This window comes from Hibiscus syriacus, unplaced genomic scaffold (assembly GCF_006381635.1).
Source record: "Hibiscus syriacus cultivar Baekdansim isolate YM2019G1 unplaced genomic scaffold, ASM638163v2 tig00110447_pilon, whole genome shotgun sequence".
NCBI lineage: Eukaryota > Viridiplantae > Streptophyta > Magnoliopsida > Malvales > Malvaceae > Hibiscus > Hibiscus syriacus.
The window spans coordinates 126,497-149,646 of record NW_024062742.1 but is presented as its reverse complement, the minus strand read 5'-3'; the positions used below and the strand labels follow the sequence as shown (position 1 = coordinate 149,646).

At 35.2% G+C, this 23,150-nt stretch overlaps 4 protein-coding genes and 1 pseudogene across 4 annotated transcripts; 4 read left to right on the top strand and 1 right to left on the bottom strand.

The window, feature by feature from the left end:
- Positions 1–1,325: 1,325 nt before the first annotated feature.
- LOC120125917 (transcription factor bHLH36-like) lies at positions 1,326–2,529 on the top strand. Its single transcript, XM_039144236.1, has 3 exons — positions 1,326–1,780; positions 1,903–2,238; positions 2,343–2,529. The coding sequence occupies exons 1-3, from the start codon at positions 1,457–1,459 to the stop codon at positions 2,406–2,408; spliced, it is 726 nt and encodes a 241-aa protein (XP_039000167.1). The 5' UTR covers positions 1,326–1,456; the 3' UTR covers positions 2,409–2,529.
- Positions 2,530–7,814: 5,285 nt separating this feature from the next.
- On the top strand, positions 7,815–8,681 carry LOC120125932 (transcription factor bHLH126-like). Its single transcript, XM_039144251.1, has 4 exons — positions 7,815–7,823; positions 7,879–8,082; positions 8,174–8,515; positions 8,598–8,681. The coding sequence occupies exons 1-4, from the start codon at positions 7,815–7,817 to the stop codon at positions 8,679–8,681; spliced, it is 639 nt and encodes a 212-aa protein (XP_039000182.1).
- A 1,656-nt stretch (positions 8,682–10,337) lies between these two features.
- Positions 10,338–11,468, top strand: LOC120125938 (annotated as a pseudogene).
- Positions 11,469–11,516: 48 nt separating this feature from the next.
- Positions 11,517–16,617, bottom strand: LOC120125937 (phosphoglucomutase, chloroplastic-like). Its single transcript, XM_039144256.1, has 22 exons — positions 16,396–16,617; positions 16,236–16,301; positions 16,088–16,132; positions 15,905–15,997; positions 15,675–15,727; positions 15,285–15,336; positions 15,126–15,194; positions 14,927–14,995; positions 14,468–14,590; positions 14,328–14,380; positions 13,964–14,042; positions 13,823–13,887; positions 13,671–13,738; positions 13,327–13,445; positions 13,181–13,255; positions 12,949–13,064; positions 12,528–12,669; positions 12,322–12,403; positions 12,182–12,228; positions 12,017–12,094; positions 11,822–11,927; positions 11,517–11,747 (listed from the first exon to the last, which is right to left on the bottom strand). Exons 1-22 carry the CDS (start codon positions 16,615–16,617, stop codon positions 11,680–11,682), a joined length of 1,890 nt encoding a protein of 629 aa, XP_039000187.1. The 3' UTR covers positions 11,517–11,679.
- A 3,144-nt stretch (positions 16,618–19,761) lies between these two features.
- LOC120125913 (probable fructokinase-7) lies at positions 19,762–22,196 on the top strand. The gene is made up of 7 exons (XM_039144232.1): positions 19,762–19,946; positions 20,501–20,718; positions 20,899–21,111; positions 21,241–21,438; positions 21,515–21,655; positions 21,764–21,880; positions 22,007–22,196. The coding sequence occupies exons 1-7, from the start codon at positions 19,925–19,927 to the stop codon at positions 22,142–22,144; spliced, it is 1,047 nt and encodes a 348-aa protein (XP_039000163.1). The 5' UTR covers positions 19,762–19,924; the 3' UTR covers positions 22,145–22,196.
- The last annotated feature ends 954 nt before the right edge of the window (positions 22,197–23,150 follow it).

Genomic DNA, 23,150 nt, shown 5'->3' with positions numbered 1-23,150 from the left:
TTCTTTGGTTAATTCTTTATTTTACTAACGGTGTCTACCTTAAAAATTTTATTTGTACCTATCCATTCAAAAATTATGTGTTACTAGCTTATGTGTGCCTATAGTAAAAAATATTTATGGATCCACCACTGATTTCATATTATATTTATTGAATGACGAGTGATATATATTAGTTTGTTTATTAACTTCACAAGACAACACAATATAATAAAATAAACGTGTGTTATATACTACATTTATACTAATTTAAATAAAAGTTATCCTCTAAAAACCGCATAAAGTCGACTGGAAAGTAATCTCTTTGGTATTTAATTATTTATTCACATCTTTCTCATTCTAATTATATTTTATTCATCGATGATAGCATCAGATGTCAAGCATTGATCTACCTTGTGTGAATGCAAGTGAGTGGGGTTCCTTTTTGTACAACAAAACTTTTAATTTAAGGTCAAATTTTGTCATCAGTCCCTAGAGGATGGATTTTTTTATTGTTGTATCCGACAATTGTTGATGATATGATTTTTTTTATTAATCTGGGGTAAGTACAAGGTAATATCTGTTCAAATAACACTCGCAAACTTTTGACATTGAAGGCTCACACCCCTGGCATCTATGATACTCGAATACGGATCCTCAAGGAATGACAACAATACCTTTACCACAGAGGCCATTTGGTTCGTGTTGTCGATGATATGATTAAATTATAGTGATTCAAAAAGACAAAATTAGATAACATAAATTGAATATACAACTCATGCATAATACAAAGACTGTTAGCAATCATTTAACAAAGTATATATTACAGTTTGTGCTTATAAGGACTAAAAATAATTAAACTAGAGTATGAGAGCTAAATCTATAATTCAGATACAATATAGGACTACATGAGTAACTTAAACTTGGTTTAACCCTGGCCGGTGAGGTCATTCTTATTGATTGCGTTTAGGGTAAACTACGCATTTAGTACTTAAACTATAAGTATTGATCCCTTTTAGTATTTAACTTTCAATTATTTCAAAACCATACGTAATATTTAGTTTTTATTTCGTTTTAGTACCTCAGTGTTATAAACTTAACGCGTTTAGTACCTAAACTATCAGTTTTGGTCCGTTTTAGTACCAAATATTTCAATTTCTTTTCAAAATTTAACGTTAAATTTTGAAGAGGGTACTAAAATGAAATAAAAACTAAACTTTAGGTATGGTTTTGTAGAAGTTGAAAGTTTATGTACTATACCGGACCAAAACTGATAGTTTAGGTACTTAAACACTTAATTTACCCTTGCTTTTATTTATTTCAAGCCAAAAAAAAAGAAAGAAAAATGATTGCAGAAAGAATGATCATCAAACATTCACAATGATACAAGCCCTAACTAACATATGATCTACTTGTCCTCTTCCATTTTTCTTTTGGGGATCAACAGAAGAAAAGCTGGCGTTTTGATCTTTGGAAAATAATGTTCCCTTTACAACAAAGCGATGAGCTGGTGTTCCAGATCTTCTCCACTACCAACCCACACAAAATCCCACAAGATCTGATCACGGGCCATACAGCAGTGGAAACCAACCCTATAATTTCAAATAGCATGGGGAAAAGCCGGCGGAGGAAAGCCTGTCGCATGGAGGCTAGAGGCGGCGGCGGCGGCGGTGGTGAAGGGTTAGCCGCTTGTGATAAATATAAGAAACAAAAGTTGCATAGGGAGATTGAACGACAAAGGAGACAGGATATGGCTTCCCTGTATGCTTCACTTCGATACCTTCTCCCCGGTGAATATATCAAGGTAAACAAATTAAGCTTTAGTTAAAACCAGGTTAAGATTTTACGTGATTGTTCTTACTTCTTATTGCCATTTTTGTCTGATTTATGGTCTTGTTTTTTGGTTTGGGCCTTTGGGGTTTTCAGGGAAAGCGGTCGATTTCGGATCACATGAACGAGGCGGTGAATTACATAAAACACTTGGAGAAGAAGGTCAAGGAGCTTGATTCCAAGAGACGTCAACTAAAGAGAGTGTCGAATCCGGCAAGTGTTGGCTCGGGAACAACCAAAACCACTTCAGACCACCGCTTCATAATCCGACCATGCTTCACAGGCATTGAGATTATGTTTCGTTGTGCTGTTGGAGACCAAGATTTGCCCCTGTCAAGAGTGTTGTCTGTGCTTGTCGATGAAGGACTGCCTGTTTTCAGCTGTGTTTCCACAAAATCAGAAGAATATTTACTTCATACCATCCAAACCCAGGTGGGATTCTTATAATCTTAATAATGTTGGGACTTAATTAAGGTTTTGTTTCTGTATCAAAAAGCCGATTTGATTCACCCACTGATTGGATTTCACTTCACCAGGTCACTGCTCCAACAAGCATCGACATATCCAGGCTACAACAAGAACTACCAAAGCTGGTGAAGTAACAAAACTAGCTTTGTATTTTAGGTTTGATAGGGTTTGGTTGATCTTTCACCACTGGCATATATTGACATCATCTGACTTCTAATTTGAGGAAATCAACTTGTTTTCGTGCTTTTGATCTGTAAATAAGATTGTGACATGAATTATGTTTGGTCCGATTCGAAAAATTCTCGGTGTGATCCTTTGGTAAAGAATAAAAAATTGAAGATAAATAGAGGATATGTAGTGAATGTGGAGACTTTAAGCAATACGTTGCTTGTCATTATTCGTAGTAGTTCACTTATGACAAAAGTTGAATGTTATGAATAATTTTTTGGTATCTTCGTGTTCATTTCGGTATTCATGTTTAGACATCACGATTGATCTTCTTAATAATGTTTTCTCTTAGACTCAAAGTCCAAATTCTTTCATCGGAATTACGACATGTTTTATTACGGTATTCAAACTTTATTGATGAATTATAAACATAGCATGATCAACTTTCCTTTTCCTAATCAAGCTTCTTTGCAGCATTGTATGACTCTCTTCCATGTGTATCTAATTGGTCATCTGCTCATCACATGATAGAAATATTAGATACATGGAACTTATCTCTCTTATATATATATATATATATATATATATATCATAATGGGGTAATGTGTATGGTGTGCCGTACATATATATACATATATATATAAGCATAAGGATCTTGTGTTGTTTTGATGCCAATAATATATGATCTGATAATCAGGGAAAAGACGTTCCAAGTATCTGTCCAATTATCTTGGCCAGCTCACCCATGGCCATAGTCTCCACCTTTAGTAATTCTTTTTTGCAGGAAGATCTGCCAGCTCGATTGATAGGGAATAAAATCAAATAAGTAATATGCTTCAAGATTCATTATCATTGTTGTCATAATGATGAATTACATGCAATCCCAACCCCAAGGTCCATGCTCCATTGTATCATAGACGTATACATATACATTACAGGCTTAGAAGCATTTGATATTCTCAGCCTTGTATACATACAGACACCTAGATCCATGCATGCATGCATGTGTATATGTCCTTATTGTTCTATCATTCGAATCTCGTTAGAGCTGGATCAAAGGAAATGCCATTAAATGAAACTATTAGTGAGATTCGAATACTAATATTCGAGTTGAACTATGGATGAAAAAAATATTATACTCAGATGAAATCGGGTGAACCAAAAATCTAATCTAACATGACCTATATTGTGACACCCTCATATCGATACGAGCGACCAGATCCGATCCGAGGTGTCACATTAGGGCTATCAAAGCGACTCAGTAAAAATCCAGGAAAAAATAAATTTTTTGTTGAAACATGTAAAATCATAAGACAATTTATAAATAAAACACAAGTTCAGAAAACCATTCATATATTACAAACATAATTAAAATCATACAAGTTCCAGACTCAGTATAAAAATCAAATGTGACCTACATGCGCCTACTTACGCTTGTACCGTACTCTGCAAGCCAAGCTAAATGAACTCTCATTACTGAAGTCGATAGTTGCACTGTATCGATTTTTTAACCTGAAATGATGAGTAAAAGAGTGAGCTTTGGGGAGCTCAGTAATACAGAATTACCAAGTGATGCTGAAGGACATGCAGATAAATAAGAAGAATAAAATTTCCTTATTGATTTATGCATTTACAAGTTTTCGTGATGAGTTAGAGTTCTATATATATTTCTTCAGGTAACAGACAAGAAGCTCATAGTTCAGAGGAAAAGTTCAGAGGACCAGATTCAAGATATTGAAAATAAGAGTCACAAAAGGGTCATCGGAGTAGTGGGTGGTGGCAGTGCACACCACCGTTGGTCGGAAGCGGCTGAAAGGCGAAGGGGGCGGTGGTTTGGGTCCAGCTCTCAGAAACTTATTATTCATGGGGCGGGGGAAAAGGCTCATCATATGTAATAAGTTAAAATAAGGTTTTTTTTGGCAGCCAAGGAAGGGGAATATCCCAAGTTGGGTCCTTGAACTTTCAGGTTTTTCGAAAATAGGCCTTGTTTCTAAAAAATTGTAAAATATCCCAAAATTAATTAAAATTAAATTCAAATCAACTCCAATAAAAATCTGGTTGTGACATATTTTCTCGTAACATTTGATTAGTAAATAATTATATTTTTATTTATTTTTAATTCAAAGTAAAAACATGTGTTTTTCCTTGATTATTATTATTTCTGCATTATACAACGCTTGAAAAAAGTGGAGTCCAGCTAGACATGATCATGCTATTTTATTAGCAGAAAAGTGGTCTTAGAAACGTCGGGTTGCAGAGACGGATGCGTGATTTTATATTAAAGGGGTGAATCAATATTTTAGAAGGCGAAAATAGAGTTTTAATATAAAATTCATAGAAAAAATTTAAAATATAATAATTTTAATTTTTTTGGGGATAATTACCCCACCCACTTGCTCCCTCGGCCATCCCTACCGCATGCAGCTTCAAAAATTCACAACGTGGCATGGTCATTTGAATCACCTACTGTAAATAGGTGTCTCCATGGGGCCTTTAAGGACACATGACAAATGTGGAGGCTAAATTTGAAAACATACACTTTAAGAATGTAACATTTTTTTATAATCATCGGTATACAATCTATTGATCAACTAATTCGGATTGGATACTGCAAAGACAAATGTAATCCTTCCAACCCAGTTTACCCCATTCTTAATCGCCAGGATTCGAACTCTTGACCTTACTTAAAAAAATTCACAATCACCGGTTGCTTTAAGAATGCAACGTTTGATGTTGATGTTTTAACTTTATAAATTTTTTCCTTAAAATAATTTAATCGTGCATTTAGTTTAGGACAAAGAACACAAATGTCACAACTATAGAATACTGATTCATTAAGTACATCGACTATTAAAATTACAAAATGATCTTTCGACTATTAAAAATTATAAAATGGTTCTTCGATTATTAAAAGTTACAAAATGGTTCTTCGATTATTAAAAGTTACAAAATGGTTCTTCGATTATTAAAAGTTACAAAATGGCCCTTCGGCTATGTAGTGTGGTTTTGTTGAGTCTCTCAGCTATTAAAAGTTAAAAAATAATCACTTGACTATTCATTATATTCTAGACTCGTCATTTTCTATTAAAAAATTAGAAATTGTTTAAGCTGGACGTTAACATGATGACTGAGATATGATAGTTATTTAAAATTTTAAGATCAAATTTTATCATATCACGGTCAATAAGTTAACGTTCAGCTCAGAAAATGATCAAGCAAGCTTATGGTTTTAGTGTGATGCCAAACCGAACCATACTGTGAACAAGGACAAGCAAAGGTTTTGGCAGGGGTTCATTCCAAATAATTCTATGTATCATTCGGAAGATAGGTGAGCATTCAGAATGGGTATTGCCGTGCGCTTTGGTGATTTCTTTGACCAGGAGTGATATTTGCAAGATTTGTGTTTGATGGGTGTTTTTGTTGTTTCGTGTAGTCTCTTTGTTATTCTGTGAGGAGAATGTACTATTTTTCCTCCGTTTAGGCTTAGGGATGTTTTTAACGATGCATTCTTTTTTGACTCTGTTTTATGTTTATATTAATAAAAATTATATTTGTCGAGCAAAAAAAATATAATCTATTTTTAATGAAAAAAAGATGAGTTTAGAACATAATGAATAGTCAGGTGACCAGTTTGTAGCATTTAATAGTCGAAGTACTCAACAAAGTAACACTCTATAGGCGAATGACCGTTTTGTAACTTTTAATAGCCGATGGACTTAATAAAACAATACCCTATAGTTGTTAAATTCGAACAAAAGATAGATACGAACAAAGCTAATTACATCGAAAAGTGAACCACAAAAATAAATGAAGCTATTGAAGACCTCAAGAAAATTGCAAATCAAAATCGAGCAATGTGAAAATACTATCCACGAACGTAAATCGCGTATCCAAATCCGATTCGAGGGTCCAAATCATAGAAGATCAACAAGATAACAGATAAATATCATTTTTATCAGTCGTGACGATATCAAATTCAACCCCGAAAAAATATATTGTGACCTAAAGCTCCAATTAAACTCGAACAAAAGATAGATACGAACAAATCTAACTGCATCGAAAAGTGAACTACAAAAAGAAATGAAGCTATTGAAAACCCTGAGGAAAATTGCAAATCAAAATCGAGCAATGTGAAAATACTATCCACGAAAGCAAAACGCGTATCCAAATCCGATTCGAATGTCCAAAGCATAGAAGATTAACAAGATAACAGATAAACGTCATCATTATTAGTCGCGACGATGTCAAATTCAATCCGAAAAAAAATATTGTGAGACTTAAAGCTGAGACTTCAAAGTTTTAAGGATCTCAATCTTTAACATTGAACCAAGACATCATTAGTAACCCTCCATCTTTATTTAATTAAAAAAACAATCGAATTATTAAAATATTAGGCATACATTTTCGTATCCTTTTCATTGAACATACAAAGGATAACAACATTTGATTTCTTCAAATGGAAGGCAAATCCACATAAATTAAGAGTAGGTGACTTACTCACCAGCTTTACACATAAAATACAATGGTGCCCACAATGGGACTTTATATAATATAAAATATACGTTTGGTATTTGAATAAAGTTTTTTTTGTCTTAAGTTGGCATTTAATTTTAGGGTAAACTACGCATTTAGTACTTAAACTATTAGTTTTTATCCGTTTTAGTACATAAACCTTTAATTTATTTTCCAAAATAATATCTAACGTTTAGTTTTTGTTTCATTTTAGTATCAGTAGTTAAAAACTTAACGCGTTTAGTACCTAAACTATTGGTTTTGGTTTATTTTAGTACCTAAACTTTAAAAAGAAATCAAAATTTACGTTAAATTTTGAATAAAGTACTAAAATGAAACAAAAACTAAAATTTAAGTAAAATTTTGAAAAAACTTAAAAGTGTATATACTAAAATGAATCAAAACTGATAGTTAAGATACTAAACACGTAATTTACCCTTTTTCTTGATGTTGTCATTTGTGTTTTTCTTTAAATAAATTTTGAAAAAGATTGAAGATACCAAAACAATGAATGAAATTAAAGTCTAAGTACTAATTTTTGAATAAAATTACTTTTAAGTATTTACTTGGAAGAAAATGTTTAATTAAAGTATGAAATGTATATTTAAACGTAATGTATAAGAGTAGATATATCAGTTCCATGACTAATGTCTCACGAACAATCTTATACCCCTTGTAAGGAATCATTGAAAATCTTAGGCCCCATTCAAAGATCTCACACTCTAACAAACGTATCCACATGCTTTTGCCTCAACAAAAACTTGTCTCGAATCTAAACCCTAAAATCCGAAACAAAAGTTAAAACAAAGGGATGAACACTGCACCCGGCCCATAAAACATGCTCCCTTTACACCAAAGCCATGGATGAGGTGTTGTTCTTCCTTTTACCCCACAAGATAAGCTTTTACGGGATATGATCCCAAGGACGGCATAGGTGGTAGTCATCTGTACAGCACTATGGGTAGTCGAGGCCGCCAAGCGAAATTATTGGCAGGTGATAATGGCGATGGTGGTGGTGACGATGATAAGAAGAAGTCGATGCATAGGGATATCGAGAGGCAACGGAGGCAAGAAATGGCCACCCTTTATGCTTCTTTTCGAACCCTTCTCCCCCTTGAGTACATCAAGGTGAGTTTGCTTCTGTTGTTGTTCAGCTTAATCTTTATGAGTTTAGGCCTTAGGGAGTTAGTGTTACCCTTTTTTCCCCATGGGGTTTTAGGGAAAGCGTGCAGTATCAGATCATATGAACCGGGCTGTGATCTACATAAAAGAATTGCAGAAGAGGATCCGTGAACTGAGTTCCAAGAGAGACGAGTTAAAGAAGCTGTCCGATTCGAGTTTTTGCGACCGACCGATGAGCTCGAAGGACGGTCTCACAAGCAGTGCTGTGGTTCGCCAGTCATTGGATGACGTTGAAGTTGTGATCAGCACCGGTGTTGGAGCGCGAGCTTTGACCCTATCGAAGGTCCTAAAACTACTGGTCGAGGAAGGACTTGATGTTGTGAGCTGCGTTTCGATTAGAATCGATGGAGGACTGATTATTCACACTACCCAATCTGAGGTACAATCACACATTCACCTTCTAGGTTTAGGGTTATCAGCTTGCTAATCACCGAGTGCAACCTTTCATTGTGCTGTTATAGGTCACTGATCTAACACCAGTCGATATACCTAGGCTGCAACAGAAACCGAGTGAAGAAATTTCATCCGTGAACCCAATTTCCTAGCTAGTTATCCATATGATCTTGCTCATTATTCGAGTAAGTTTCGGTCTTCTTTCACTGTGTAGGATTTAACGAGGTGTTGTTGGTTATCATCGTTTGATTTTTGCGTTCATTGCATGTTAGTGAACCAGATTGATTCAATTGTTAAGCCAATACATTTGAATGATTCCTGCAAATCTAATGCCATACATTCACATACCAGAGCTGCAAATCTCCATTCACGCATCACCAAAATGCATAAATAGGTATAGGGTTGTGAATGAACTAAGTGATGAATGAACAGTGTATAAACAGTTTATACAAAGTATTTGTTTTATTACATGGTCAGCTAAAGGATGTTTCATATATGCAAACATTTGGGTTCCATTACTATATTCAATTTCCTACTTGTAAACCGTTGTACAAGGTTGTTCTTAGTTGCAATCTGTTGAAGATAATAAAGAAGTCATTAGGTACGTCAAGTGGGATGGATTTCTCCTACTTAATTAGACGAAGATGAGTATAAGTTTCATGGATGGTGAGGTAGGAATGTGAATAAAATTAGACCCGTTGTAGATGATGGTATAAGTGTGAGTTTGATCTTGTACTCGTTTCATATTATTGTTTGTATTTAAATATTATTTAAAAACTTTGTTTTTAAATATTTTGTACTCATATTGAAATTATATTTTAATTTATTAATTAAAAGATTAGGACGATTTATTATTATTTTTAAACGTGGTAGGAGTTCAAAATACATATATATTTCATTCCTTTTTTATAAAAATAGTTAAAATTTATTTAATTATATTTATAAATATATTATATGAAGTGGATGGCGATACTGATACAATGGTGATTACGTGAATCTTAAGACTTATATGGTCATAAAATTAGAATTATTTTAATTTTCCAAATTACGTGATAAGTATACTTTTAAATTTTATACTTATAACGGATCACAAGATTAAAATAATGATACTTTTTTTAACGTGAATTAATACATAAAGAACATTCCGCCATTGACTATTAAAAATTACAAAATAATCCACCGATTATATAGAGTTATTTTGTTGAGACACTTGGCTATTAAAAATTATAAAACGGTCACCTGACTATTCATTATATTCTAGACTTGTCCTTTTTTGTGAAAAATTGACGGCAGTATGAGTTGTACGTTCTGACTGAGATATGATAAAATATGATCCCATAATCTCAAACAACTATCATATCTCAGTCACCATGTTAATGTCCAGCTCACTGTTGATTTTTTAATGGAAAAGGACGAGTTCAGAGGATAATGAACAGTCGAGTGGTCATCTTGTAACTCTTAATAGTCGAAAGACTCAACAAAACATCTTTCTATAGTCGAAGGATCTTTTTGTAACTTTTAATGGTCAAAAGACTCAATAAAGTAATATCTTATAGTTGAAGGACCATTTGTGTACTTTATCCTTTTATTTAATTGAAAAAAAACCATTACTTATATACTTTATTAGAAAGAAAAAAACAACAATGAAAGAGTCAAAATGAAGCTTCTGACCCATATTTCTAATTATAAACTGGGAAACTTGTTTTACAAGCATAGCCATCATGATATCATGGAGATAATTACTTGGCCACCAGGTAATATCTTCCATATTTGCACATTGCTTAGCCGAGCAATCTCTCTTATTTATCTTCATAATTTGGTCCAAACGGAGCAAACCAGAACAAAAGACACTCGTCCAAGTACTCTGCCAATGTCGGATCAGACAAAAACAACCCCTTCTTCCGATCCCATCATCGTCGACGATCACTACAAGTGACTCGAAATCACCCTTAACCCTGATGGCTCGCTCACACATAACACCATCAGGTTTCCCAACACGTCGGCCACACCCGATCCGGACCAACCTGTCCCGGTTCTCTCCAAAGACATCGTTATCGATCAGTCAAAACAAACGTGCGTGCGCATATTCCTTTCCCGGCGGCAAGTGCTTGATTCATCTTTAGGTACAAGCAAGTTACCTGTCATAGTTTATTACCACGAGGGTGGGTTTATCAACTGTAGCGCATCGTCAACGATTTTCCATGTTTTCTGCTCAAACATGGCGTTGCAGCTCCAAGCCGTCGTTGTATCCGTTGACTATCGTCTTGCTCCCGAGCATCGGCTTCCAGCAGCTTACAAGGGTGCCATGGAAGCGTTCGTTGGGTCAAAACCACCCAAGAAGAATGGTTGAAACAATATGCAGATTTCAGCGCTTGTTTCCTTATGGGGACGAGTTCGGGAGGTAACATCGTGTATCATGCAGGAATACAAGCAGCAGAAGAAGCCGATGAGTTCGAGCCATTGAAGATCCGAGGGCTGATATTACACCAACCATTCTTAGGTGGATCCTTGAAGGTTGAGTCTGAACTAAGGTTGTTCAACGATCCCATATTGCCACCAGGTGCGGGCGACCAGATGTGGGAATTGGCGTTGCCGATTGGGGCTGACCGTGATCATGAGTATTGTAATCCAACTGCTGGCAAGGGGCCAAAGCTTTTGGAGAAGCTGGCCTCCGTAGGGTGGAGGGTATTGGTGACTGGCCGTGATGGGGACCCTCTAATTGATCGTCAGGTTGGGCTGGTCAAGTTTATAGAAGAAAAGGATGTAGTGAGCCATTTTCGTGTCGGCGACTATCACGGTGTGGATGTTATGCAGCCGGCTAAGGCCGAGGCACTGTTCTTGGCCTTAAAGGATTTTATTTTATCAGCTAGGTAAGCTACACCTAAAGACGGTATTGTCGGTATATATTCCGATTCCGGTTTCAATATATTCTGATAGTAACTTGAATAGATGCACATAATGCAAAGATTATAAAATCGCTTTATTTTCCCAGAATAAAGCAGTAGAAGCTACATGCTTTATTTATTTCTTCAAATATTTAACATAAATTACATAAAACAAAACTGAAAGGCCAGTAAAGAAGGAAAACTCAACCATCCTCGACTCACTTGAGATGGCACTTTATCGGCAAGGCTCGGTATCAGCGGTGCTTTATGTGATGACTGTAGGTTTCTCCCTTCCGGTGAAGTCCTTCAGCTTCGATACGGACAATGCCAAATCTGAAATACAACCATATTATCTGTTCATATATTTTGCAGAAACAAATAAATTGCCAAAATGATTACGAGCATACCTATTAATGGTTTCAATGCCACTTGAGCATCCATGTCGTGTTTAGAAGCATCTGGTTCATACTGTTCGATATAGACTCGAACGGTTGCACCAGCTGAACCGGTTCCCTGTACGTATGTGGAATCAATCATATCAGAAAGTGTAAGGGTGTACGAGCCTGTAAATCTAAACAAGGGAAAACAAAACGTGTACGTACCGATAAACGGAATATAATCCTGGAACCGTCTGTGAAAACAAATCGAACACCTTGCTTCGAGGCCACACTTCCATCCACCTGAAAATGAGACACAAATAAACATTAGAATCACAAAGCATAGGAATTTTAAGCAAAGACTGAAAATCGCAAAGTGCTGATACTTACAGGATCAGTATATGAAAAATCATCAGCAAATTGAAGGACATAATTTCCTACAGTGAGGAAATTTAAGCAGTCAAACAGAAGCAAAATATGGAGATGAAAGTAGCTGGTGCAGGGAGTAAAGGGGTTGATTGCAGACATACCGTACTTTTCACCGGCCTTACTCTTTGAGGCCATATCTCTCAGGTATTCAATCATTTTATTGGCACCTTCAGATGCACATTCCTGCACAGAGACATGAATTAGAGAATATACACCTTCTCCGAAAGCGAAGAATTCCGTAGTTGAGCCAGGGTTAGAAACTATAAACCCGTGACATCATGTTCCGAAAGAGAGCTATCGAGCTTACTTCATAATCATATCTAGAGAAGAAATTTCTTCCGTACGTTGCCCAGTGTTGTTTGACGACATCAGAGACGGACACCAATTTCTCCCCTGGTTTCTTATCTTTGTTTCGATATGCGATAATCGAGAGCCATGCCAAAACAGCCCTGCCATTGACATAAATAGAGATCATTGTACTTTGACCACACGCATAAATTTACAGCAAATAAAAACATTCACAAGTACACCAAATGAGAAATCATTTCCATAAAACTCAAGTATTCAGGTCGATTAAGACACCGCTAACATAAATGATCACCTAAAGTAATTTTTCAGCTACATAAATTAGCATCTGTTCATGCAGTCAAGCTTATGTGGAATTGATTACACTATTAAGTCCACATTCGAGATATGTCTCGGTTTTCTTATAAAAAGAAAGCAATTACCATATTCCATCCTTCTCGCGAATGTGATCAGAGCCAGTACCAAAGCTTTCTTCCCCACAAATTGACAACTTTCCAGCATCCATAAGATTTCCAAAAAATTTCCAGCCAGTCGGAACCTAAAACAAAAAATACCGAGTAATTCAAAGTAAGAACCCTTGGAATATAATCCCTTGCCTCCTCTCTCCCTGTTTTCTTAGATTATTATAACACATAAGTTGTGAATAGTGCTTACCTCGAAAAAGGTAAGACCCAATTTTTCAGCAACTCTATCAAGAGCACCACTGGTTGGCATGGATCGAGCTAAACCCTGATAACGCGAGACATAAGTAATCTTTGGTTTAAAAAAACATGAAAAGAGAAGCTGCTAGAATTTTGTACCTTAGGACCACCCTGGAAGTATGGAATCGCTTCTTGTGCATTTGCAGCAATAATTGCAACGGAGTCTGAAGGGGTAACAAAAAACTTTTTACCTAGAATCATGTTCCTGTCGCCGTCTCCTGAGTAATGAGGAAACAACTTGATTGTGATTAAATCATAAGAGTATTAACACTACCTTTTCTAATGAAATACAATCAAGTAACTTTGGTTCTTCAAGCTTGGAATAGGCATGAAATCAAGAATATATGATCAATACACATCTACAGCGGAACCAAAAAAAGAAGTTAAGGTACTTCGCAATGCCAAACCACACTCGAAACAATAAAATTTTACGATTTCTTTACCATCACTTGCTGCTCCAAAATCAGGACCATTCTCACTATACATGGTATTGACCAAATCCTTTGCATACCTGTTTAGCCATATAGGTTAGAAAGTGGTATAATTTAATTGTTGAACCACGTTTCTAGCACATATTGACTAGTGATTATCTTACGTAAGATTAGGATCTGGATGACCATGTCCAAAATCCTCAAGAGGCACTCCATTCGATATAGAATCCTACACGACATGGCTACCAACTTTATTATCGATTAGGTCAAAAATATTTTTCAGATGTTTCACATGCATGACATACCAGGCAGGCCCCAAGCTTGTCGACAAATATGGGTTTTGCATAAGCACCAGTAACAGCATGCATGGCATCAAATGCAAACCTAAAATGTAACACAAAAATACAGTAAGAATTAGTTATAAGATCTAATGTTTCTCAAAGCATATTCGGAAAGAAGATCCACTGAAAAAATTACTTGATTAAGATAAAATTTGTTATCATAGAGATATTACGGCATATGTCGGAACTTTTTCATTGCCATTTCTAGCATGTTCTACTTCATAGCAAGCAACATCAGAATCAAACAAATACAAAACAAGCTAGGAATAACCTAATACAACTGACACCCATTCGGCCATTTCCACTTAGTAAAGGGCGGAAGTTATACCTGAAGTCTGACCTCGTGAGAAGACTTTTGATCAGCTGGAAATCAAACACACTCTGCATATAATCCCATAGCATCAACGATACAAACACATAAAGTTTCATCCAAATTATAGGGTGAGGTGGATGATATTTTTTTCTCACCTCCATTAATTCTAAATAGTCAGACACTGGATCTACAACTTCAACAGTGAACTTTCCAAACTTTGTAACACCGGTGCGAGAAAGGTCAACGTCGGGAATCTCAGCCATTTTAATCTCAGAAATCTGCGCAGTATTTCCATTTTCAGATATCAAGCAGCTATTCGCTGACACATACAAAAAGAGAGGAAAAAAACAGAAAACATATCCAGGAAAAGGTTGAATCTCGGGAAACAGTTTGTAATCAAGATTTGCACAGACAAACAAACCAGAGAACATATCCAGGAAAAGGTAGCTGCAACAAAGAATAATGGTGGATTTACACGTTATTTATGTGAAATTCCAGCCAGCTTTTCGATGCACTCGTTCTATAGGTGTTCGTCTCAAGCCTCCCAAACCAACTAAGAATTTACTCTTCAAACAAAAATATAAAAACACATGACAGTGACATCCAATACTTACAGAAAGAGTATTCCCATATATCTTGTCGGTGATGGGTTCAGGTGCTGGTTGCCCACTGTTGTAGTTAAACTAGAAAACAAGTAGATGACCTCAATCAAAGTTGAAATCGAAGCGCTATAAACTGGAATTGGAAACATAAACGGAAAATAGCTATCATAATATAACCAGATATGTTGCCAAAGGTGCATTATGAATAAACCTTGATACCCCAGTCATATTCAGGGCCTCCGGGGTTATGGCTTGCGCTCATGATAAATCCACCATTGGCCTAAAGGGGGAAAATTTGTTTAACTAAGTGATAAAAACACATAAATGTGCAAATATTGATATCATTCGAAATGAAAAGAGATATGATTGCCTTCCTCTTCCGAATGACAGCAGAAACGGCTGGCGTGGACATGATACCATCCCTGCAATGTAAAATAATAAAAGTTACGCAGATTGCATAGAAAAATAACGTGCCAAATAATAAAAACTCTTTTCACACCACCCCTCAACTGCGAGTCTCCAATAACTGTTATTGAGATTAGAGAACACAACATATTGGCAGGGGAGGCAAGTTATTGTAAATGGCGTACGATCCACCCTTCATTTAGTTATATCCTTTCATAAAACTTAACATCCAGAGTAACATTTTGTCAGAAATTTCATTAATGCCTAAACAACAAAAGCTGGGAAGACAACTTGAAACATATTTAAAGATCACTCTTCCCCAGAACAATAGCCGCGATAGTGAAAGAACACTAACCTGCCAACCAAGATTTTTCCAACTCCATTTCCAGCTGCAATTTTGATAATGATCTGCATTTCGAAATCAAACATCCCAAGATGTCAGTCAAAGAGACTAATTTTTTAAATACATAATGCATATATAATATATGGTCTTCTCTGTTCCAAGTTGTCTTAACTATGTGAAGTTGTGAACAAGATCCAAGCAGAACAATGCACTGCTAATTGAGAATCTGCTAAGAAAATGACCTGCGAAGCCTCACGGTTAAAGTACCGCCCATCGCCTCCTAACACCAACACTCCATTCTTGTAATCCTCAGGCGGTAATGAATTAAACAACGACTGCAGATATTCGAGTTCAACCCATCAACGCATTTAAACACTAAAACAAACAAAATGAATGCTATATATATATATGACCAAATTTCAAACCTGGATCCAATTAGACAGGTAATTCTCTTGCATAAAAACTTTAACCTGCAACAAATGGAATTCTCTGTTAAACGATTGAATCTCAATCCAATTTCAATATTTATCAAACAAAAAATGGAAATTTCTGCAACAGCAATAAAAATTCCACCTTTTTCCTAAGTCCACTTGTTCCTGTCTTCTGCCCTTCAATCGGCTTGGTGGGAACCGAAGTTATCTGTAGAAGAAAACCAGAAACCACTATTTGAACAACAAAATTTTCTTAAAAACAATGATAAAAAAGGGAAGAAAACCAATTATAAAAATGCAACCTTGATGCCTTCAGGCTCAGCAATGGTGGTGGAGGAAGAGGAAGCTTTGATGGTAAAAGAAGGCGAGTGTGATACTGAAAAAGAGTTGTTTTTGAGAGGGAAGCCATGGGTAGAGAGACGAGAGAAAGAAGGGATTGAAATGGCATTTGATGGTCGTTTTGATGATCTAAAAGAAGAGGAAATTAACCCTTCCAGCCTCAAAGAATTGCAACAAGAAGCCATTGATGTGTTAAACTTTTACCCTTCTTCTTCAAAGAAGAATGAATCAATGAGAAAATGAGAGTGTGTTAAATTTTATTTTATAGAGACTGAACGGAACAGAGGGAGAAAAAATAGGGAACAAGGTGAGAGTTTGAGCGAGTAAACAGCTACTCCTACTTTATTTGGCTATAAATTAATCAAAGAATACAAACAAAGTGCCACAGCCTGAGCCAGTGGCAGTGCCACGTGTACGTTGGAGAACGCTTATCTTCACATATTATTACGCCTGTAAACGAACCGAACGCACACGAACGGAAGTATATTAATGTTCGTTCATTTAATAAATAAACGAACATAAACGAAATTTTTTTTTTGTTAATGTTAGTTCATTAAGGAATATAAATTGTTCATGTTCGTTCATTTAATAAATAAACGAACATAAACAAACACGAACGAACATAAACGAACACAATAAAAAAACATAAACGAACAACACAAATACAAAAAAAAAACTTATTTGAACACAACAAACGAATGTAAAAAAAAGTAAACAACAAGAATAACAACTTAAAATTCATTAATATAACCTACAAATTTAGAGTTAATTTGTTCGAATACGAAAAAAACATACATAAATCATAAATAAGCTATATGAAAATAATAAAGTCTTAAAGTTAATTTGTTCAACAAAACAATCTTCTTGAAATCCAAACAACTTCAATAATCTTTATAATATATTCAACTTATCATCTATTCGAACATAAATGAACGAACATAAATGAACGAACATATAATTTAACGTTCACGAACGTAAATGAACGAACGAGCCATTTGTTCATGTTCGTTCATTTAATTAAACGAACGCAAAATCTTGTTCATGTTTGTTCATTTAATAAAGAAACACACATAAACAAACTTCCTACCGAACGATTCGCTGAACATTCAGTTCATTTAGAAACTTACATCTCATGAAGTGAATCTGTCCGTCTCCCTTCACAATTCTCATCAACATTGATATTCATACTCATATTGGTTAAATGTATAACCTTGTTAATAATAATCATTAATCATAGTTCTACATATGCTATTGACCGTCCAATATATTTTCTGGCAAAATATCTTAAATAATTAATTTCTCTCAATATTTTTGTATCGTCTTTCTTTTTTGTTTAATCAGTGACGACATTAATTTTAATATTGATTTTTGATCTTCGGTGATTGTATTTTTTTTATTTTAATTATTATGTCCTTTTTTATTTTTTTAGAATTTTAAATAAGAATCATTGTCTTTGTGACCTGTTTTTCTATATTCTTGTGGTACACTTTTTCTCTGCTCTTGTTTCACATTTCTTATGGTTTTTAATACATTTTTTACATACTTCTATGGTCGTGTTGGTGCTCGCAAAAAAATCCTCACGACATTTGTTTTCCAATTAGTTTGTCGATGGGTAGTCACGTAATATTATATCCATTATTTAGTAAAAAGTTATTTATCGATATAATTAGAACAATCACTTAAAATTAATTATGTAATTAGTTTGATTAGTGATAAATAAATCCTCTTACTCTCAATCTTTAGACGATAATTTATCGAAATTGTCGAATTCCTTGATCTGGCCTTGGGACTTGGTTTAAGCTTCCTTTGCCCTCTCCTCAATCGATCTCTTTTAAAAAAAACATTTTCTTTGATGAATTATAATAGGATAAACTATTTATTTAGTACATAAATTATTAGTTTTAGTATGTTTTAATATTTAAATTTTCTTTAAGATATGATAGTCGTTTAAGATTTTGGGATCATATTTTATCATATCACAATCAATATGTTAATGTTCAACTTAGAATAATGTCAATTGTTTAACGGAAAAGGATGAGGTTGGAACATTATGAGTAGTCGGGTAATCATTTTATAATTTTTAATAATCGAGAGACTCAACAAAATAACACTCTTTAATCAAATGCTTATTTTATAAATTTTAATAATTAAATGACTTAATGAAATAATACCCTATAATCGAAAGATCATTTATATACTTTACATTAAAAAAACGGGGTTAATTAGATTCCTAAGCAAAAGTATCACGAGGAGTATGGGAATGCATCAATTTCATGAATCATGTGTGATTGTCACACCGACATGCAACACTCTCCCAAAAGCAAAGTTTTTACCGATGCTTTTATATATATACACACCTATACGACGGACGTATAATCCTATATTAGGCGTAAACTTAAACTTTTAAAATTTTAAGAAGTGAATATGAATTTAAGACGAGGTGAATATATAATTTTAATAAAAAATACATAAAAAAAATTAAAATATATATTAATTTTAAGATTTGAATAATTAATTACGTCCTTTTTCACTTGAATATTATTGGTCATGCCACGTGGGACGCACAGCAGCCCAACAATGCTGGTTTTATGTTTTTCTGTGGTCCGAATCCAGCAATATGGAAAAAAAATCAATTTTTTTTTATAATAAGTAGCAATTTATTGGCTCAATATTTAATACTAAAATAAGTATCCAAACTATTTTCTTCTCCACGTCCCACTCCCCTCTCTCTCCTTTCGTCCAAATAGACAAAGGCCAAACGACCGATTAAACAGTCGACCAATAGCCGGTTTTCACAGTCTGTTAAACGGCCAATAGATCGAATGAATTTAAGGGATTAAGTATTTGGTGATTTCAATGACTAGGGATTCAAATTTAGGGACTGAGAATTTTAGGTTTTGAGATGATATTAAGAGTTTTAACCGATTAGTGGGTGGCTGGAGATGATCGGCGGTTGGAATAAATGAGATTAGAATAAGAGATTTTAAGAGTTTGGATTTTTTTTATATTTAAAAAATGAGGCTTTTTTGAAAATAAAATATATTTTTAGTTTTTTTAAATAAAATTTTAAAATTATCATATTATGTCACGTGTCATTGAACGAGTTTGTAACGTTTATAACATTAGAAACCTAAAATGATAACGTTTGTAACATTAGATACGTAAATGGATCAAAAAATAATTTAGACATATATTTCAAAAATTTGGGTATAGTTTGAACACTCATTTGGGTATTAAGCCTAATTTTTTTTAAAATTGTAATTAATTGTAATTCTTGTGATGGTTAGCTTAATAAATTTGTCAAAGCTTTGTTTTTTATTTTCCAAAAACAAATCCAAATCAAGATTGGCGGCCGTCACCTTCCTACAAACGCTTCTGTTTCCTTCTCTCTCTTTCCAGTTTCAAGTACAGGGAAAACACAACCAGCACCATCTTTAGCGGTCATTGCTTTGCTTCTTCAAACTCAAGCTCTGTGATTCTCCAAAAACGAGAATGGCTGGGAATTTAACTGCAGGTTCCTCTCATTGTTCTTGATTCTTTTACTTGTGTCTTGATAGTCCTTTTGATATTTGATTTTCTTGATTCAATGTATTCATCTTTGAACATAATCTGCGTCTTGCTTTCTGACATAATTGGTTTCTTCTAGAGTAATTAGTAAATGAAGAGAATATCGATTTGGTTTGTTAGATAGAAATGAGAATTCGTAGTTTACCAAAAAAAAATGCAGTAAGGTCAGGTAGTTTAGAACAAAAAAGAACAAAATTTGATCTTTCTGAGCATTGAAAATTTGATCTTTACTACACGGTGTTTGGTAGAAAGTGTGTTTAACGAGTAATGCTAGACTTCTTGCTTTGGGGTCGATCTTTCTTTCAGTTACGAAGAAATGTCTGTTACTGTGGGATTTAATTGCTTTGGTTAATGAAGAAATGTCTGTTTCTTTGGACAAAATGCATAGGCAGGTAATGTTTTAATTTAAAATGAACAGATTAGCATAGGACTAGAAGTGGCATATTGGTATATAGATAGTTGTCTAGATTATTTTTTGGCTTGAGCAACTACGGATTGTAGGTGGAGGTGAAGATCTTCTCGGCAATGCGAACGGGAAGTCTGCAAACAACAATTCACTAGTTGTTTCCTTCGGTGAATTTCTGATCGACTTTGTACCAACAGTCGGAGGGGTTTCTCTGGCTGAAGCACCTGCTTTCAAGAAGGCTCCTGGTGGTGCTCCAGCTAATGTGGCCGTTTGCGTATCTAGATTAGGAGGAACATCGGCTTTCATAGGCAAGGTAAACTCTATTGTTGTAAATAAGAAAGGGCAACTCTTTTACCTGCAGACTCTTAACAGTCGTCCAAAATCCGCTAAATGTATAGCAATGAAATTATACTTCTTCATAGTGAAATCAGATTATTATATATTCGGATCATGAGATTAGAAATGTACATGACGCCTTGCGATCCCATACCAGGTAGGGGATGATGAATTTGGCCACATGTTAGCTAACATTTTAAAAGAAAACAATGTGGACAATTCCGGCATGCGGTTTGACCATAGTGCAAGAACCGCATTGGCATTCGTTACGCTCAGAGCTGATGGTGAACGAGAATTCTTGTTTTTCCGTCATCCAAGTGCGGATATGCGTCTTCATGAATCAGAACTCGATATAAACCTCATCAAGCAGGTTTCTTTTTATTATTATTATTATTTTGTTTTTGTGCATTTCTCATCTTTGTTTGAATTAGTGGATGTGAAAGACAGGTTGGTTTGGCTGGATTTAGAATTCTGATATCCAAGCAATATTTGATTGCAGGCGAAGATCTTTCATTTTGGTTCGATTAGTTTGATTGAGGAACCATGCAAGTCTGCTCAACTTGCAGCAATGAACATTGCCAAGAAGTCCGGCAGCATCCTCTCTTATGATCCAAATTTAAGATTGCCACTGTGGTCATCAGCAGAGGCTGCTCGTAAAGGAATAATGAGCATATGGGATCACGCAGACCTTATTAAGGTATGAATTTGATTACAAGACTTGTAAATGGATCTCACTACTCCATTAAAATGCAGGCTAATATATGACAATGCAGGTGAGCGAGGATGAGATTACCTTCTTAACCGAAGGTGGTGACCCTTACGATGATAATGTGGTGATGAAGAACCTCTTTCATCCTAATCTTAAGCTTTTGATCGTAACGGAGGGGCCAGCAGGTTGTAGATATTACACCAAGGTAAGCTTGATCTTGTCTGTGAAAAAAAGATAACAAAGGTTATTAAGAATTTCATCGATAATTCTTAACATGTGGTTTGCATAAACAATCGACATGTATCCACCGCAGACTTTCAAGGGGAAGGTTCCTGGCATCAAAGTTAAAGCTGTTGATACTACTGGTGCTGGCGATGCTTTTGTTGGTGGCTTACTGAGCAGCCTAGCTTCTGATTTAAATCTGCTTCAGGTACCCACATTTCTTACATAAATTAGAGTAAATGATCTTCAAAGCAGGGGATTCGAGGTTCACTGTTCTAAGCTATAACACCATTGTTTCATGAGAAACATATATACGAATTAATCTTTCTCACAGGACGAGAAGCGGTTAAGAGAAGCCTTAGCCTTTGCAAATGCCTGCGGAGCCCTGACGGTAACAGAGCGAGGTGCGATTCCCGCACTGCCCACAAAACAGGCAGTTTATGATGCCTTAACCAAACATCATGCATCATAGAAACGAAAGGAGATGCTACTAATCGATATACTTTGTCCTTGCCGTTGAACTCTTCGTAGTTCTAAGCATGAGTTGCTGCTCATGAAACAACTTGCTTTGATTTTGGCCAGTTTTGTTACTCGAAAGGTGTTGTATAAGTTCGAATGTAACAATAAAATTTAACAGTGTTTTTCTTTTATATATAAACCTTTACTGAAAATGGGATTTAGATGATTGCAATAACATATGTTTTGAAGTTTCAAAATTTTGAATGTTCTGGTTATGTAATCATGTTGTTGGCTGGCTGAATGAAGGTGTGTGCTAATGATGTAACAGTCCTGTTGGAGAGAAAATTTTACTGGGGAAAATGTTCATTTCCCTGAAATCTTTCTGCCTGATCTTTTATGAGAATTGATTTCGGTTACATAATTGCATGGGCGCAGGCTATTCTGATTTTACCATTAAAACTTTCACTTAAATAGGCCATTGTAAGATGAGACCAGAGGCGGTACTAATAAGGTCGTTGAGCGTATTTATGTTATGAAAAACTGTAGCTAGTGTTGGTTCCCTATTAAGCCTCTACACTTCGAGATTTGACTCGACTCGAATCCGAATTTAATCGCGCTGAATTTGATTGCCTGCTCATATCACTGTGGAAGAACTGTGGGTTTGAAGTGAGGTAGGTTTAGAGATCAATAAGCCATTTATGAACTGAAAGACTTGAAAGGAACTGTATAGGTAATTTTGTGGCAGGTGGTGGGTCAACCCTAGGCTTTGGAGTATCACTTTTGCCATTTATTGCTACCTATTGACAGTGTGCCTCCTCCCTTGCTACCATCCAGAATCTAATATACTCTACAAGAAGCGCCACTTTTTCTATATAGCACAAGTGGCCTCGTAGAATAAATTAGATTGAAAGAATCATTCTAAAAAAATAACATCATATAAGATGGTAGAAAAGGAAATTGGAAAGGGGTTAAAAACTTGAAAGGTCATTATAATCATAAGTTGAGGGGCATGGCTAGAT

Bases quoted from the DNA above. Each gene is read 5' to 3' on its own strand.
- LOC120125932 (XM_039144251.1), top strand. The intron at 8,083-8,173 runs GTGAGTTTGCTT...ATGGGGTTTTAG, and splicing joins TCCCCCTTGAGTACATCAAG to GGAAAGCGTGCAGTATCAGA. The intron at 8,516-8,597 runs GTACAATCACAC...GTGCTGTTATAG, and splicing joins TTCACACTACCCAATCTGAG to GTCACTGATCTAACACCAGT.
- LOC120125917 (XM_039144236.1), top strand. From the start codon at position 1,457: ATGTTCCCTTTACAACAAAGCGATGAGCTGGTGTTCCAGATCTTCTCC. The intron at 1,781-1,902 runs GTAAACAAATTA...TGGGGTTTTCAG, and splicing joins TCCCCGGTGAATATATCAAG to GGAAAGCGGTCGATTTCGGA. The intron at 2,239-2,342 runs GTGGGATTCTTA...TCACTTCACCAG, and splicing joins TTCATACCATCCAAACCCAG to GTCACTGCTCCAACAAGCAT.
- LOC120125913 (XM_039144232.1), top strand. From the start codon at position 19,925: ATGGCTGGGAATTTAACTGCAG. The intron at 21,112-21,240 runs GTTTCTTTTTAT...ATTTGATTGCAG, and splicing joins ATATAAACCTCATCAAGCAG to GCGAAGATCTTTCATTTTGG. The intron at 21,881-22,006 runs GTACCCACATTT...TCTTTCTCACAG, and splicing joins CTGATTTAAATCTGCTTCAG to GACGAGAAGCGGTTAAGAGA.
- LOC120125937 (XM_039144256.1), bottom strand. From the start codon at position 16,617: ATGGCTTCTTGTTGCAATTCTTTGAGGCTGGAAGGGTTAATTTCCTCT. The intron at 11,928-12,016 runs GTACGTACACGT...ACATACGTACAG, and splicing joins GGATTATATTCCGTTTATCG to GGAACCGGTTCAGCTGGTGC. The intron at 11,748-11,821 runs GTATGCTCGTAA...GTTGTATTTCAG, and splicing joins GGCATTGAAACCATTAATAG to ATTTGGCATTGTCCGTATCG.